This window comes from Acipenser ruthenus, chromosome 4 (genome assembly GCF_902713425.1).
Source record: "Acipenser ruthenus chromosome 4, fAciRut3.2 maternal haplotype, whole genome shotgun sequence".
Taxonomy (NCBI): domain Eukaryota; kingdom Metazoa; phylum Chordata; class Actinopteri; order Acipenseriformes; family Acipenseridae; genus Acipenser; species Acipenser ruthenus.
Genome location: NC_081192.1, coordinates 25,680,520 through 25,692,609, shown reverse-complemented (window position 1 = coordinate 25,692,609; position 12,090 = coordinate 25,680,520). Strand labels below are relative to the sequence as shown.

The 12,090-nt window shown below is 36.6% G+C and overlaps 1 protein-coding gene across 7 annotated transcripts in view; it reads left to right on the top strand.

The window, feature by feature from the left end:
- The window catches only part of LOC117399457 (uncharacterized protein C8orf34 homolog), a 142,718-nt gene extending 133,498 nt beyond the window's left edge, over window positions 1-9,220 (top strand). For 5 of the 7 annotated variants that reach the window (XM_059022238.1, XM_059022235.1, XM_059022234.1 and 2 more), the window contains 3 exons: window positions 640-687; window positions 2,806-2,890; window positions 3,670-9,220. In XM_059022238.1, the coding sequence (XP_058878221.1) occupies window positions 640-687; window positions 2,806-2,890; window positions 3,670-3,677 (141 nt within the window). In that variant the 3' untranslated portion in view covers window positions 3,678-9,220. The remainder of the gene's footprint in view (window positions 1-639; window positions 688-2,805; window positions 2,891-3,669) is intronic. The other 2 variants (XM_033998622.3, XM_033998620.3) reach the window with 1 other exon arrangement.
- The last annotated feature ends 2,870 nt before the right edge of the window (window positions 9,221-12,090 follow it).

The following is a 12,090-nucleotide window of genomic DNA, read 5'->3' as shown; positions in this document are numbered from 1 at the left end:
ACTGAAGTACATGCTCTGTTTAAACTGAATTGAAATACCCATTAATTTTAGCAGAAACTACAAATACTGTCTATTACTGTTGATTACAGTTGGATGGACTAAAGGGAGGGAATAGGGAGTCAAATTTAAACTTTTTTTGTTTTTGTATTTCCACAAAAATGAATAGATGTCAATATACCTAGTTGTGCTTAAGGTTACACTGTTTTAAGTCAACTAAGTGCCTTAGCTACAGTATATAGGTTTATTTAGAACTATTCCTCCATATAACAAGGACATTCAATCAATGGACTCACCAGGAAATTCTAGCTAACGATAACAGACTGTGTGAAGTGGTTCAGTTTTAGTGCTGTTTTTGGAGCATTCAAAGTCTCATGTTGTAGGGAAACAGGTTTCTGTTTTTTGTTTATTTGTTTTTTTAAACTTCAGATCATTTGTTTTGGCTCCTATACATAAGCTACCTGTATGCCTGTCAAGTTTCACATTTAGCTTTATAAACAGCTGCTTCATTTGAGAACTGTGCTTAATACATTTTTATAAAATAACATATTGAGTAATCATAAATGTATGCACATTTGGTAAGCATTTTTTCCTGTTTTCTTGACTAAAGAAAAACAAACAATGTTTTGTTGTTTCTCATAGGTAGCCAAAGTGGAGTGCGGGATGCCAATAAAAGATCAGTGTTTTCAGGTGAATATCCATTGCATCAAGATCACTAATAGCTAATATATGCCCATACGGAAAAAAATACACAAAAAATATATTTTAAAATATTAAACAATGGCTGCAAAAATATATTGAAATACATGGTAAAAAATATATAATTGTATATATTTAAATGTATTTTAGACACACATTGATATATATTTTAAAATATGTCCCAACATATAGTATGAAATATAAGGGAACATATTTCAAAGTAAGGGCAGCAGTGTGGAGTAGTGGTTAGGGCTCTGGACTCTTGACCAGAGGGTCGTGGGTTCAATCCCCGGTGGGGACACTGCTGCTGTACCCTTGAGCAAGGTACTTTACCTAGATTGCTCCAGTAAAAACCCAACTTTATAAATGGGTAATTGTATGTAAAAATAATGTGATATCTTGTAACAATTGTAAGTCACCCTGGATAAGGGCGTCAGCTAAGAAATAAATAATAATAATAATAAAGTATGCTTCCATATACTTTGATATACACTATCGGTCACAAGTTTTAGAACACCCCCATTTTTCCAGTTTTTATTGAAATTTAAGCAGTTCAGGTCCAGTGAATAACCTGAAATGGTACAAAGGTAAGTGGTAAACTGCCAGAGGTTAAAAAAAAAAGTTTAGGTTACCAAAAACTGAAAAATAATGTACATTTCAGAGTTATACAAAAAGGCCTTTTTCAGGGAACAAGTAATGGGTTAACAACTTACAGCTGTTCTGCAGCACTGGAAGTAAATTAAGTCTTGAAAGATTCCTACAGGTGTCCCAACTTTTGTTGATTACTTACAAACCCTCTGTCTGTATAAAAGCAGTGTTGGAACAGACTGTGTTACTACACCCTCTTAAGCATTATTTGGACAGTATTGTACTGCAGGAAGTAGTATATTGCTCTCATAATGGCGAGAAAAAGGCAATTAACAAAGGAAGACAGACAGACCATTATAACCCTTAAAAGTGTAGGTCTTTCCTTTAGAGAAATTGCAAAGAAAGCCAAGGTGTCAGTGAGTACAGTTTCCTACACCATCAAAAGGCACTTGGAAACTGGAGGAAACTCTGACAGGAAGAGGTCTGGCAGACCCAAAGCCACAACAGAATCAGAAGACAAGTTTCTGAGAGTCAACAGCTTGCGTGATAGGCGGCTCACAGGACAACAGCTTCAAGCACAGCTTAACACTGGTCGAAGTAAGCAAGTCTCAGTTTCAACTGTGAAGAGAAGACTTCGAGCTGCAGGTTTGACAGGTTGGGTGGCAGTAAGAAAGCCATTGCTAAGATGGCAAAATAAGAAAAAGAGGCTTGCCTGGGCCATGAAGCACTGCCAGTGGACTACTGAAGACTGGAAGAAGGTCTTATGGACCGATGAATCAAAATTTGAAATCTTCGGTTCATCACGCAGGGTTTTTGTACGCCGTCGAGTAGGCGAAAGGATGGTTCCTCGGTGTGTGACACCAACTGTCAAACATGGAGGAGGAAGCGTGATGGTCTGGGGCTCTTTTGCTGGATCCAGAGTCGGCGACTTGCACCATTTGAGGTTATTCACTGGACTTGAACTGCTTAAATTTCAATAAAAACTGGAAAAATGGGGGTGTTCTAAAACTTTTGACCGGTAGTGTGTGTGTGTGTGTATATATATATATATATATATATATATATATATATATATATATATATATATATATATATTATACACGCACACATGTTTGTGGGGACTTCTCATTGACTCTCACTATATTTTGATTTACTATTTCTAACTCGTCAGGCATATTTAGTTCTTAAAGACATGTTTTACAAACGTCGTTTTTTCAGGAGTTACTGGCCCAGATATTCGAAAGGCTAGGCTACTGATTACTGTATTGGTAAATTTGGTCTGCGTTTTGAATGTAAAGTTAATGTACGAAAGGTGCTCCTTTCTTATTCCACTGCCTGTTCAGCCCGTTTTATTTAAGTTGAATTAGTTGCAAGTTATATATTTAATAACAGCATATTCCCTTTATTATAGTTTTTATGTTTATCACAAATGATTCTGGACCCAAAATGGAAGTTATTTCACTTTAATTTACTTATCCATCTATCCATCCATCCATTATCTGTAACCGCTTAATCCTATAGAGGGTCGCAGTGAGCAGGAGCCTAACCCGGCAGACGCAGGGCGCCAGGCAGGACTACACCCTGGATGGGACGCCAGTCCATCGCAGTAATTTACTTATATAAAAAATAATTCACTGGGTTTTTTTTTGTTTTTATTTTTTTATTTCCCCATGACCTCATTATATATATATATATATATATATATATATATATATATATATATATATATATTTAAGAAAGTTACTCCCAAACTGTGCAAAGCCAGGTTGAAGGGTGTCGCACAAATTATAGTACATTAATGTAGAACAACTTATAAATGTAGGTATGTATTTTCATTACATCGTAAAGGAATACCTGCAGACAATATTAAACATAAGTTTTTATTTACAATATAAGTTTTTTATATCTTGTGGCTTGGATTAGTGGAATGCTGATTCCACACTTTGAGATTGTATCCTATAGTACAACATTTCCAATTGAACTGATATTCATTCAGAATACCAAATGCCATTCTTTGCACATTACTTCTTAACAATTAAACATTTATTTGACTGTCAGATAAGAAAAAGGTCAACTGACTACTTTTTTTATTTGTTTTTTTTTTTTTGTTTTTTTTTTTAACACATCCATGTTTATGCGGAATGCCAGTTGCTTCTATACAGTATAAATTACAATACAGACCAAAACTAGCTATGTTCTGCATTCATATTTCATATATATTCCTGAGAGCACTCGATAGGTAGATGATGTGCTCTTCTGTACTCTTTATCATTTCCTTATATTTTTCTTTTTTCTGATTTTGTTTATTTGGAGTGAAAAATTAATTAAAGTGTATTCACTGTTTTCTGAGTAAACTAACTATATTTTAAATTACTTCTTTCACAGGTTTATGATGAAAAAACAGAAAAAGAAGACTAAACTGATTTAATGATTATGCAACACAAACTACCGGGCATTTTGAAAATTCTGTGTGTATAAAACATTGAAATAATATGATTTATTTTTCTAACATATATGAAAATAGATATATTCAGAGGGTGACTTTTTCAGATGCAATTATTCATTACCTTCAGCTTCAGACATGTACAGTTAATCATTTTTATTAATGTTTCATCTAAAATATCTCATATAGGACCCTATTCATAAAACTTTACAGACTGTTTTTTGAGTGTATATAAACATTAGGCTAAACTGTGTTTAAAAGTTAGAATACATTTCTAGACCGTCTAAAGCAGTCCAAAAGGATTTAGTACCCAAAGCTTTGTGATTAGGGTCCATAGATTCCAATTGATGGGGTTGCAGTCACATGACCCCAGCAGGCTACGCCACCATACTGGTGGTCAAAACAACCAAGGCAGCAAATATAAAAACGGTATCTTTCACAGCTAAAAGTAATGCATTTGCAACCAGAGAACACACTTCTTACCTCCAGTCACAACTAGAAAGATATAGTGGTAAGTGCCAGATACTTTGTGACCCCTACTGTGCACCCCCAGTGAGTGAGCACACTTTGATGTGATTTGCTGTGTAAACCATTCTAGTTTCTTTTTTCCTTTTAAGAAAACTTACTTACATGTTACCAATTAGTAAAATATACATTTTCAATAGTTTGTTATAAAAATAGGTGGTTGTTTAGCCCACCACTGTGGCTGCACCGGTCCGTGGTGACTTGATGAAAACCCTAAATTGCTTGCTCAGAGCATGCTTCTGGAGGATTTCAGTTAGTACTTATTCATAAAAAATAGATGTATTTAAATCACTTTGTAATCACTAGTTTGTTGTGTTAGGTTTACCCTGTAATTACATGTGTATTTATTGCTGAGTGCCATAAAGTGCTCTTTCAAGACTCTTACACTATCTTGCCTTTTCAAATCACACGCATTGTCATTAAAATGTGAAAATGGATTCACGGCTATTTATTTACAAAAACAAACACAGCCCAGATTGCTGTTTCAGATGTTATTGTGTGAACTTAACAAAACTGGTAAACCACGAAGGGATTCAATACAGTCATGTCAAAACATCTGACATGGTGCCTCAATACAAAAACAAATCACTCATTCATCATGCTCATTTTAGTTCAAAACATGTTTTGTTTTTTTTTTTTTTAAATTTGCAAACAAATGGCTTTCGCAACAGTGGAAGATAAAAGCAACAGTGAGTCACAAATGTATTTAACCAGTGGCAAAAAAAAATATATATATATAGTATCAAGCTTTAAACTTTCTGTTTGTATGAAAATCAAAATAGCAAAGACATAAACAATTACTGTTCTCAGGATATGCAACAAATAATCACATATAAAGTTAAACCAAAACTGGGCCAAAACATTAAACTTTATTGTTAACCCCTTAGCCTCCACCAATTATTACATACAGTCACAGACATAAGTATTGGCACCCTACGCTTATTATACCATAATTCAAGGTAACAGGTCAAGGACAAGCATGTAGTAAATTTAACCACTTTTTAATAAAACAAAAAGCAAAATACATAATTTCTAGTGATTTAACAACTAATCTTGCTAAAAAAAACGAACTTTTTTAATTTAAAGTATTCGTTCATGACAAGTACTGGCACCCCTGCTTTAGTATTTCATGTGTCCTCCTTTTGCTTTTATTACAAGCTTTCAGACATGTATAATGGTCGTTCCAGAACTTCTGTCTTTGTTTTCTTCAAAAATTCCAGAGTTGACCTAGCTGCATGCTTTGGGTCTTTGTCGTGATAAACTGTCTGCCAATCAGCCTACAAACAGATGGGATCATCGTACTTTGTAGAATGTTTTGATACATGGCTGCATTCATTCAGTCTTCAATCACATGAATGTCTCCAGTTCCTTAACTGCTAATACACCCCCATATCATGATCAAACCACCTCCATGTTTAACTAGGTACAAGGTTTTCTTCATTGAAGGCTTTCCCTTTTTTCTCCAAACATCCAAACATACTGAGATCTGTCCTCTAACTCACTGCAGGAAGAGCGATTTAAAAAAAAAAAAAAGTGCTCTGGCTTTTCTGTTCCATACCACATCATGGATCAGTATTGTTGTGTTACCTGTTTAACAATGTGGGCAATAATCCTTACATTATCATTGCACTAGAATGACCATTTTGAAAAGAGGTTTGAAACATTAAAGTATACATTATATAAACAGTTGTAGCAACACGTGGGGATGTGTAACGCTATATTTTTTAACCCCGCTTCTTACTCTTTAATTATTGTGTAATGATTTTCAATTAATTAATATATTTTTTAATTAGTTCTATTACATTTTTACAGACTTTGAATGCCAAAATGTTGTCATGAACAAATATTTGAAATTGTTTAAATGCTTTTTTATTTATTTTTTTATAAAGATGGTTTGTTAAACTACCATAAATTGTGTTTGTCATATTAATTGTCATATTAATTGGTGGCTAATGATCACTAAATGCTTGTATTTAACATGTTTTCATGAATTACCTTATATTAAGTGTAGGGTGCCAATACTTTTTTCTGCGACTGTATTTGTCTGCCCAGATAAAAAAAGAAAGTAAATACTTCTGTATCAATCAAACTAAACTCTAGCATTGTTATGCATTAGTTCAGTGGTTTTAAAGTACAAGTGTGTAGCAATGGTAACAGATCATTCTCCATACTAAAAAGAGGTACTAAAAATAGAGGACCTCAGTGCCTACCGGTTGCCCACATAAAACTGCATTATGAGAGGTCTAAGGTTCTGAGGCCCAAATTTATAAAGGGGAAAAACCGACCGCAAAAAGCCACGTAATGTGCGTGTTCAGTACGGCCACACTCAGCGTCAAAATAACAACCTATTTTATAAGTCTAATTAAGTGAAGCAGGTGATTCCACAATCAAACAATTTAAATACCCCTCACTGCAATTAGATGTGTTACAAGCTCAAAATACATCACCAGGACAAAGAAATAAAATATGGAATGTGTGGTGGCTTCTTAAACAAATTTACCACTTCAGAGTTTGTAGTCTAGGTTGCTTATACATTAAGACGCATCATCCAGGTACTGTGCTTCGCATATTAGTTCAACTTCTTATTTCATATAGAATAATTCCAGGCGTATAGACTTTTCAAACTTCATAAACAATACGTTTTATTTACTTACATCCATGGCAGTTAAACGGGTGGAAAATCCTTCCATTGTACAGCAATATGTTCAACAACAATAACTCCATACAGCTTCATACGAACAGTCTTCAGTTTAAATCTTCTTAAATTCTTATGCAGTTACAACTCTCCTATTTCTTATGTATGTCTGTATTTCTGACTCTATGTATGATTTTAAAGTATATCTGTATGGTCTATAATATAGCTACATTATTCAGATGTGCCTACAACCAGCTGTACAAACTAACTGCGTCATCTGTCCCTTTGTCCTTTTTTTACCGTTTTCTTTCAAACTCAAATTTAACAATACTCCCTGAACCAGTATTGTTAAATACCAGAATGCCATATAACAAAACATAAATTCTGTAGGAATTACTAAAATAACAGTGGAGGATGAGCCCTCATTGTATTACATGTATATGAGACTTTTTCTGTAGTGTGCCTCGGAATATCGTTCCATCTTAATCACTTCCACCGTTCTTATAATAATGCCTACACTCTAGAAGTAAAGGCTCTTGTTAGAACCTTGTTTTGCCACTGTAGGGAGACCTTTTTAGGTGCTTCTAAGAACCTTTTTTTACATGGATTCTATATTCTCTATTTGCAGACTTTCTTTTTTGTCATGTAAGCTATGAAACATGTATTGAAAATTGGAGTTTGCAAAACAATACAGTATTATAAACCACAATTTACAAACGGACTTGATCAGAATGGTTAAAAAATGAGTTATTTGCAAAATGTTATTAAATGTTTCTTTGTCCTTGTGACAGGGATGGCTTTGTGGTGACGTCAGGTCAGAAACAGGAAAAAGACGCTTGCAAAAATAAAATAAAAGATTTAACAAAAACACTTGCTCACAGAGCAAAATAAAGGTTTTAAATAAAACAAATATCTTACACAAAACACACAGGTCAGGCTGGGCAGATCGCTTTCACTGATCCTATGTTTACTTTTTCTTTTCATTTTCTCCTCGCTCCCTCTTGTTCACTCCTCCAAACTCCCACACAGAGTGCAGAGAGCTGCAGGCTTATATGCAGGTGACCATCTCCCGATTAGCAACAATTAAACATAATTAATTTGGGAGATGGTCACCTTCTGCACAAGGTGCTTCCCATCCACGCTGTAAAACATTAATACGGCTTTTCGCCGTCATATTTAAAAATACAAAGCAAATACACTTATAACTTTAAAGTCTGTTTCAAAGCTCTTTTCAAAATGTTTGCTCTAGTGCACTGGGGTTCGAAATCTGTCCTCTAAATCCTGCAGGAAGAGAGATTTAAAAAAATTAAATAAAAAAACAAACATGACAAGTGCCCTGCCTTTTCTGTTTCATACCACATCCTGGATCGTTATTGCTGTGTTACCTGTATTGCTGTGTTACCTTTTTGACAATGTGAGCAAAACTGAACCGATTATGTTAATTATCTGCCTATCAATGAACTTTGGTGGGCGGTAATGTGAAAAATCTGGAAATTGGCGTTTATTGCATTTTGGAACCAAACTCTTATATATCATTAAAAAAAATGAAAAGCCTGCCCACAGCAGGTGGTCATCAGCATTTGAAAAAATCATATACTGTATATCGCTGTAATAACATGGATTATTGAGTGTCATGTGATCCCTCCACCGCTACCACCTCTGGTATTTGAAAGCTGCAAGTTCACACAGGGAAATATTATACAGGACAACTCTATGTGATGTATTTTCTGCTTTGGAAAAACACAGCTGCCAAGATACTTGATGAGCTAAAGGATCAGATCTCAGGCATCAGCAGGGTCATGCCGAGGACACTGTGGTTTCTACCAGTGATGCAGTATTTGTCAGTGCTTTTGAAGGATAGTTGTTTTATCGGTCTGCCTCGCTAGCACATTGCAAAAATCTACAACTTGTATTGGTTTTTATTCCCATGAAACAGACAGTACCCAGTAGGGTACAGTGGCAATTCCTCATCCAAATGGTTCAAATGGTGTGTTATTTTGATATTTCAGAGATGGTTTAAGAGGGAACTGACAAAGTCCATGTGGAAAGCTTTCTGAAAAGCTGTCCCAGGAACAGTCTATGAATCACAAGTTAACTAAGACATACAGTGTTCTGGCCGACAAAAAGCATCCATACACTGCTCTAAATGTTAAAAAAGTATTGCTTCAAGAATACCCTTGTGTCTGATGGCTTTTTTTCTCAATATAATATAGAAATATACAGCAACATAAAAATAAAGGTTTTCAAAAGGCATCTGGTAGTTCCATGTGTCAATATGTACTGTACTTATATGTGAACAATAAAAAGGTGCCCCCTGGCAGATGTCTTGAATCCATAACTAAAATACTCAATAGTGCTACATTTAGTAATACTAAATTAAACTTAATGTAATTCAAGGACAAACATTTTGTCTATAAGTCTTCCTTAATGTTTTCACTGAAGACATTAAGAAAGACTTCTAGTTGAAATATTTGTCATTTAATGTATTAAGTTTCTATTAATATTTCTGTATTGAATGCCAGCAGATACAGTATATATACTGTACACTACCGATCAAAAGTATTAGAACACCTCAATTTTTCCAGTTTTTATTGAAATTTACGCAGTTTAATGTCTCAATGTACTCTGAAATTAAAGCATAGAACAAATAAACAATTGGAGATAAAGAAATCATGGAATCGTTTTCTTTAACAAAATTTAATCTAAATTTTTGACTCATCAAAGTAGCCACCTTTTGCAGATATAACAGCCGAACACACTCGTGGCATTCTTTCTACAATGGAAATCAAATATTGTTCGGAAAGTTCTTCCCAACACTGTTGCAGAAGTTCCCACAAATGTGTTGCACTTGTAGGTTGCTTTGCTTTCACCCTTCTGTCCAGTTCATCCCAAACCAGCTCGATGGGGTTTAAGTCTGGAGACTGTGCTGGCCATTTCATGATTTGAAGCCTACCGTCTTGTTCTTTTCTTCTAAGGTAGTTCTGACATAGCCTGGAGGTATGTTTTGGGTCATTATCTTGCTGTAGGATGAACCCCTGACCAACTAGGCGTATACCAGAGGGTATTGCATGGCGCTGCAAAATGCTGTGGTAGCAGTTTTGGTTCAGGGTGCCACTCACTCTGTGCAAGTCGCTGACTCTGGATCCAGCAAAAGAGCCCCAGACCATCACGCTTCCTCCTCCATGTTTGACAGTTGGTGTCACACACCGAGGAACCATCCTTTCGCCTACTCGACGGCGTACAAAAACACTGCGTGATGAACCGAAGATTTCAAATTTTGATTCATCAGTCCATAAGACCTTCTTCCAGTCTTCAGTAGTCCACTGGTGGTGCTTCATGGCCCAGGCAAGCCTCATTTTCTTATTTTGCCATCTTAGCAATGGCTTTCTTACTGCCACCCAACCTGTCAAACCTGCAGCTCGAAGTCTTCTCTTCACAGCTGAAACTGAGACTTGCTTACTTCGACCAGTGTTAAGCTGTGCTTGAAGCTGTTGTCCTGTGAGCCGCCTATCACGCAAGCTGTTGACTCTCAGAAACTTGTCTTCTGATTCTGTTGTGGCTTTGGGTCTGCCAGACCTCTTCCTGTCAGAGTTTCCTCCAGTTTCCAAGTGCCTTTTGATGGTGTAGGAAACTGTACTCACTGACACCTTGGCTTTCTTTGCAATTTCTCTAAAGGAAAGACCTACACTTTTAAGGGTTATAATGGTCTGTCTGTCTTCCTTTGTTAATTGCCTTTTTCTCGCCATTATGAGAGCAATATACTACTTCCTGCAGTACAATACTGTCCAAATAATGCTTAAGAGGGTGTAGTAACACAGTCTGTTCCAACACTGCTTTTATACAGACATAGGTTTTGTAAGTAATCAACAAAAGTTGGGATACTTGTAGGAATTGTTAGCATCAACTTTCAAGGCTTAATTTACTTCCATTGCTGCAGAACAGCTGTAAGTTGTTAACCCATTACTTGTTCCCTGAAAAAAAGCCTTTTTGTATAACTCTGAAATGTACATTATTTTTCAGTTTTTGGTAACCTAAACTTTTTTTTTTAAACTCTGGCAGTTTACCGCTTACCTTTGTACCATTTCAGGTTATTCATTGGACTTGAACTGCTTAAATTTCAATAAAAACTGGAAAAATGGGTGTGTTCTAAAACTATATATATATATATATATACAGTGCCGTGAAAAAGTATTTGCTCCCTGTCTGATTTTCTGCATTTTTGCACATTTTTCACATTGTATTTGGTCAGATTTTTTTTGTGGGTTGTAGTAGTATATAGAGGAAGTCTGAGAGAAAAAATGACACCAAAGTTTGGTGCTTCTTTCATTTGTTTGGTGTGCAAGGTAAACAAACATGCAATCTTCAGGTGTGGAAAAGTTATTGCCCCCCCCCCCTTAACTCAACTCAGTTAACAGGATAATTAGAGTCAGCTGTTTGAGTACTTTGGTTAACAACCAGGCCTGATTTGGGCCAGCCCTGCCCAATATAAATCTGACTAACTTTGGCCCTTACCATCAAAGTGAAGTTGTCAGCACACAGGTTCTAGAGGCACATCATGCCACGAACAAAAGAAATTCCTGACCTCCGGAAAAAAGTTGTTGATGCCTGTCAGTCTGGAAAGGGTTATAAGCCACCGAACCACAGTCAGAGCCATATTGTCCAAATGGAGAAAGTTTGGGAAAGTAGTGAATCTTCCCAGGAATGGCCGGGATGGGGTTACCCTGACTCGACCCTGTGTGACTTGGACTCAGACTTGACCCTGTGTGACTCAGACTCGGACTCGACCCTGTGTGACTCGGACTCAGACTCGACCCTGTGTGATTAGGACTCGGACTTGACCCTGTGTGACTCAGACTCGGACTCGACCCTGTGTGACTCAGACTCGACCTTGTGTGACTCGGATTTGACTCAGACTCGACCTTGTGTGACTCGGACTCAGACTCGACCCTGTGTGATTAGGACTCAGACTTGACCCTGTGTGACTCAGACTCGGACTCGACCCTGTGTGACTCGGACTCAGACTCGACCCTGTGTGATTAGGACTCGGACTTGACCCTGTGTGACTCAGACTCGGACTCGACCCTGTGTGACTCAGACTCGGACTCGACCCTGTGTGACTCAGACTCAAACTCGACCTTGTGTGACTCGGACTCAAACTCGACCTTGTGTGACTCGGACTCAAACTCGACCTTGTGTGACTCGG